This window comes from Rhinopithecus bieti, unplaced genomic scaffold (genome assembly GCF_001698545.2).
Source record: "Rhinopithecus bieti isolate Rb0 unplaced genomic scaffold, ASM169854v2 scaffold_8601, whole genome shotgun sequence".
Taxonomy (NCBI): Eukaryota; Metazoa; Chordata; class Mammalia; order Primates; family Cercopithecidae; genus Rhinopithecus; species Rhinopithecus bieti.
This window is the reverse complement of record NW_016806193.1, coordinates 1,602,206-1,608,205: the sequence shown is the minus strand read 5'-3', so window position 1 is coordinate 1,608,205 and position 6,000 is coordinate 1,602,206. Positions and strand designations below refer to the sequence as shown.

Genomic DNA, 6,000 nt, shown 5'->3' with positions numbered 1-6,000 from the left:
TTAAAAAAACTCAACCCTCATCCTTCCATCTCCACTCCCCTACCCCAGCTACAGCGGCAGGGGAGCGTGAAACGGTCCCTGCCCTTAGGCTGGGGACAAGGGTGAGGGACGAGCCTTCGGGGGCGGGACCAGGTGAGCGCCGGGAGTTGTGCCCAGTGGGCCTGGAAGCCAGGAAAAGGGAGAAAGTGGCCCCAGCTGGGTGCGGGGGAGGGATGGGAAGAGCCGGTGGACCGCGGGGCGAACCCGGGAGGGCGGGGGGATGCCGGGAGAGAGGGAGGGACCTGCGGGCGGGGAGGGAGAGGCAGAGGAAAGGGAGGAGGGGTAGGCGTGAGCTCCGGAGAGAGCTGGGGGCTGCAAGGCGGAGACAGCCAGGCCAGCGGCCGCCAAGGGTGCCCGCCCAGGCGACCCGCCCTCCCGGCCGCGGCGCGGACGGACCGACGGACGGCACTGCGAGCAGGAGGCGTCCGGCCATGTTCAGCCGGAGCTCCCGGAAAAGACTCTCCAGCCGCTCGGTGAGTGTCCCCCGCTCGAGCGGGGCCGATCGCCGGGCACCTCCAGCCGGCCGCGAGCGCCCGCGCGCAGCCCCACTGCGCCCCGCGGCTGCGCACCTGTGGCCCCAGGTAAGCCAGCCCCGCGGGCGGGGCGAGTCCAGGGCGCCAGAGAGCGCTCGAAGGCGCGGGAGGGGTTAGGTTCCGACCCCGCGGCTGGGCTACAGGGAGACCCGAACCGTGGTCCTCAGGGTCACAGTCTGGGGGATCCCTGGAAAGCCCCTTCCCTCCAGGCAAATCGGAATCCCAGCACCAAAGCTCCAGCGTCCAGCCACTTGGAGCTCTAGCGGGGACTTGGACTTTGAGGCTGTCTTTTGGGGTGTCCTCTGCTGCCCCCTTTCCGGGAGCACCAGCCCGGTCCAGCGATGCTCGCTTCTTGCGGACTCCAGGGAACTGAAGGGTCTTGCTTTTGTTTCTTAGAAACCCGTGACCAAGGTGTCTGGGGGAGACAAAGCCCCAGCCGTGGCCATTTCTAGGTGGTGTGGTGCCCATGCCGGAGGCAGCCTGCCTGGGTCCTCGCACCCTTCCCCAGGCAGACGGGAGGCCACCCCTGGGGCACTGGCAGCGCCCCGCCCCGTGACCCCCATACAGAAGAGGAACAGTTGACTCAAATCACAGGAGGTAGGGTGGGAGGGGCAGGCAATCCTGCCTGGGACACGAGTGGGGCTGTGGAGGGAGCCCCCGTGGTGGAGACATGCGTGTGTTTTCTTTTTGTTTTGAAGTTGACCGGACTGGGGCGGATAGAGCGAGGCCAGCCATGTAACGCCTGTGGTGACCAGTGCCCTGGGTTCGCCTTACATAAATGGAGGTAGGAAGCCTTAAATGCACAACACTACAGCAAGAAAAAATATGCAATATGTAATATATATATATATATATATATATATATATATATTCCCCCCGCGCCTTAAATCTCACTTGTAAGTCACATGGAAAGAATGCAAAGGCTGTTTCTTTAAGAGCGGAGCTACATCTGCTACAAATATTGGAGGTGGAAGTGGTGGCCAGACACTGGGGGATGCAGGAGAGCCGGGCTCAGGCTGCGTTTCCCTGATGTGAAAACTGTGGATCCCTAGCACTGGCACTATGTGTCTAGGTAACTCACTCCAAAACAATTCACCCTGGGCGTGACAGTGTTGCCAAGTGCCACAGTGCTGTGTGTGTAGGATTCCCTGGACTAGCTGGTGTTTTCCAATTGTGTTTTTAATTCAGCGCCTGTAACTCTTGGTCCCAACCACAGATCCATTGCTGCCCGCCTGCGCCGTGTCAACCCTCTTCGGTGGCCAGATGTTTCTTATTAAATGTGCCTTGAGTGTTGACTTCCAGGCAGCCCCAGCTTGGATTGGAATGATTATGTTTGGGAGACAAGGGAGCTGGGTGCCCTCCCAATGCATCTGGCTGCTGGGGCTCTGATTGGGAAAAGTTGGGGTGCAGGCTTACAAGCTGTCAGTTTGCTGATTTCAAGCAAGAGGTGAATCCTCCCTGGCGTCTTCATGAAAAGGAAAAACTGGTGACAGGAGAAAATTGTGCAATATCATAACACATTCTCTCTTGGATTAGCGCATCTTTCCCCCTTTCTCCACCACTCAAGCTGCTTATGACGAGGGCTTTTTCTGGATGCTAGGCAGAAAAGCCTGCTTTGATTCCACACCCCCACCCCATTAGTGCATCTCTACTTTTCCCCATTTGTAATGTGTGCTGGGCACCCAGTTATAAGAAAACTCCCAACCAGCTCCTTCAGAAATTAAATGCTTTTGTTCCTGCTTCAGATGGGTCTGGCAGCCTCTTTGCCTTTGTTTCAGGGCACTGAGCGCAACCCTTATGGCTCCCGAGCATTTAATAACTTCTGTGTCAGAGTCAAGGCAGACGACCTTATAAATATGTAATTGGCAGACATAGACATTCATCAGTGGTACCGATGTGGTAGCCCAAATCGGTGTGCTGTAGGCCAGACCCTTGTGTGTCCCAAATATGAATATGGGTGAAAAAATGAGAATAGGTGTAGAAGCCTTATTTTGTAAACCAAATCCAGCACAACAAAACTACTGAGTGCTTCCTTTTTGATGCATCTTGTGCTCTAATGGGGGTGGGAGAGGCAGAGTAATGAACAGCAGAGTAAGTGATTTCCAACTTTCCTTTCCTCACCTACTCTGCAGCCCTTGGGTCAACTTCTGAACAGGGGCTTTGTGGGGCAGTGGCGCAGGGTGGGTGTGTAGCCTGACTTCTCTCCTTCACTGTGTGATCCCTGATCACCTGTCTGTCACTACTCTCCCTAGTTCCCAGTTTCCCTACTGTTAAGTGGGCATAATAATGGCATTTAATGCAGAGCATGATTGTAGGGATTAAATAGATCGTGAAAAACACATGCTTTGTCCAGTCCCAGGCATATCATAAATATTTGCTAATTTTGTTAATGATTTTTAGCATCCCTTCAACCACTGCTCAGGAGGAGACATAACTAGTGTATCTTGGGATGCTAGGGGTCCAGGGCCACTCTAGCTTCATGATCACAGCTTTTTGAATAATTTTAAGCTGTTTTAATCTGGCTGATTTTGCAAAGGGAAAACAAGTGTTTTATTTTCAGCCCAATTATGGAACTATTCTTTTGGAAAGAGACCCTTTCAACAGGCTTTGACAGATTTTCATGCTGAAGCAATTGCCCTACCCCAGCAGAAAGACCACTTTGGCTTCATGAATAGGGATTTTATGGCACTTCCACCACCCATTGCTGGAAAGGAAGCGTCTTCTTGCCCTTACCCTCTCCTTTTCTTATGGGCATACTTTTGGGTGACCTTTTGGAGAAGAGAGATAACTATTTCTGGGTTACATAGCATGGTCTTCTTTTTGGCAGTTTGAAACCCACTTTACAGCCCTCTCACTGGGGCAAGCATGAGCCCCTTTGAGAGAGAGTTGGGCCTGGGTAGGAAGAAAAGGTAGGCCTGACACAGAGGCCGAATGCTGCCTTTGATCTGACCCAAAAGGGAGAATGGAACTGTCCTCACCCCAAATGCCAAAGAACCCTAAGATGATCACTTGTTTCCTTTGTTCACTGCGTCATCCCCTTCACTGGTCTCTCTGCTTCCACCCTGGTCCCCTTCCAGTACTTTGTCCACACAGCAGGCATCTCTTAAAAACAGGATAGAATTGTGTTACTGCCTCCCGGCATGACGGCACTAAAGTTCTAGGGAGGAAGGGTGTTGTAAACAAACTTTGCTTCCCTCTGATATGGTGGAGCTTTGAAGTCCAGACAGAGCAGGGCTGGCATTTGCAATGGCTTCAGCAAGCTGTGTGACCTTGGGCAAATGACTTAGGTTCCCTGAGTTCCATTTTCCTCACCTGTCAAATTGGCAGCTCTCTAAGGAACAAATATTTGAGGGCTTGCTCTGCACCTGGTACTCTGGTGACACAGCAAAGAACAAAACAATATTCCTGCCCTTATTCCACTAATCACATTTTAGATAAAGTAGTGAGGAAAGGATTCTCTGAGAAGGTGACATCTGAACAGAGACCTAAATGAAGCAAGAGAAGAGGATTGTGCTCATTCACACCTGACGCAGGTACCAGCAACATCATCATCTCATGGGAGATTGTTAGAAATGCAAAGTCTCTGGCCCGCCCCAGACCTCCTCAATCCAAACCTGAGCTTGAACAAGATCCCTGGCTGCTGCTTGTATGCATTAAAGGTTGAGAAGCATTGAGTTAAAACACCCAGCATTGTGTATGGCAAATTGCTTTTCCTACGTCGAGTCTTCCTCTGTGCCAGGAAAGATGCCCACGGTCCTGTTGAAATCTTGTATATTTTATGGGGATTTTCCTGAGTGATCATACACTCTTTCTATTTTTGTTGTCACCCACACCTTTAGGTAGCAACTGTGGGGTTTTTTTTTTAGAATTTCTAAAAGAACAAAACAGAAAACAAAACCTCCAAGACAGGTATTTATGAGTCTTAGAGTACAAAGGTCTCACAATTGTCAGCAGGACCTCTCTCCTCCACCTGATGTAAGGCAGCTGGGGAGCAAAGGTGGCTATTGCAGGGTGCTCCCCGCAGATGGCCTATCCTGGAAGAAACATCACTTCGGGGTGGCCTAGGGAAGACTCTGCTGGGCTGGGCTGCTGAGGGAATTTTCATTAAGGAAGATTAGGGCATCTTCATGGACTGCAGCCAGAACAAAATCATTAATAACTAAGCACTTAGCTTACCCTGCTACAAGATAGCTTTCTGAGTGGGGGTTAATTGGCCTTGCTTGTTTGCAACCAGTTTGAACAGGGAGAGAAAAATAGCCATTTTTACAGTGAAGATTTGCTTATCTACATGCCAAGAACTGATGAATAATAATAGTAATAATTATGGTAATACCAAAACAGCATCAGCAATAAGAACGAGTGCTTGCTTTGTTCGGGATTGTGCTTCCGTGTTTTACATACGTTTTAATTTCATCCTCACTAAACCCTATAAAAATAGATGTGATTATTTTCCTGGTAAGAAAACTGAGGCTGAGGGTTGTTAAGTAACTTAGCCCAAGGTCACCTGGCTAAGGGAGAATGCTGCTGGGATTTGGCTCCAAAACCAAATTTGGCTCATTTTCTTGTGATTCACTGCCTCTTGTTACTTGTTCTAAAGTAGTGCTCACAAACTGAAAGCCCTTGAGTCAAATCCAGCTTGCAGATAGGTTTTGTTTGATCCATACAACATATTAAATAAGGAGGCTTTTTCTAACATAAGCCCAGGTTTCCGGCTTCTGTTGAAAAATCCAAAGATCAGGTAACATCAGGAATACTTTCCTGCATTTCTGACAGTATCTGACAGGAGCTGAGTAGTTGCCCTTTAGATGGGCGTGACCGCAGCTCGCCATACTCTCCAGCAATCTAGTTGAGTTCAGGGAACTCTTCAAATATTTAGGTTACCTGTCAGGGACTGGAAGTGATTGAAGCTTGCAAATCCTGAATGAGCAATCTCATCTCCCCCAAAGAGAAAGTAAGCTTTCTCTATCAGCTACCATTTTAAAGCTTGACAATGCCAGGAAAGTGTTTTACATCTTTTCTACCTTATCATTCATGACAGCCCTAGAAGGTAAGTGCAGTTATTTACATTCATTTTAATGGGTAAGGAAACTGAGTCTCAGAGGAGTTAAGTAATTTGCCTATGGTTACACAGCCAACTGCTTAATGGTATTGTGTCCCCATCTGACTTCAAAAGTCTGTGTTCTGGGCCAGGACTTCTCAAACTTGCATACAAATTACTGGGGGCTCTTGTTCAAAATTCAGATTCTGATTCTATAGATTTGAGGTGGGGCTTGAGATTTTCCATTTCTACCAAGCTTTAAGATGATGCTGTGAAGCTGGTTGAGGGACCAACACTTTGAATAGCAAAGATTTAGTTTAGATTGGCATCAGTAAAATACAGCCTGCTGGCCAAATGTGACCCTTTTCCTGTTTTGTATGGCTCATGAGT

At 49.5% G+C, this 6,000-nt stretch overlaps 1 protein-coding gene across 3 annotated transcripts in view; it reads left to right on the top strand.

The window, feature by feature from the left end:
- The first annotated feature begins 334 nt into the window (after window positions 1-334).
- PRICKLE2 (prickle planar cell polarity protein 2) overlaps window positions 335-6,000 on the top strand; it is a 360,971-nt gene continuing 355,305 nt past the window's right edge. The window contains exons 1-2 of one of the 3 annotated variants that reach the window (XM_017875016.1): window positions 335-620; window positions 1,271-1,356. In XM_017875016.1, coding sequence (XP_017730505.1) covers window positions 471-620; window positions 1,271-1,356 — 236 coding nt within the window. In that variant the 5' untranslated portion in view covers window positions 335-470. Of the gene's footprint in view, window positions 621-1,084; window positions 1,170-1,270; window positions 1,357-6,000 lie in introns of those variants that run through there. The other 2 variants (XM_017875017.1, XM_017875018.1) reach the window with 2 other exon arrangements.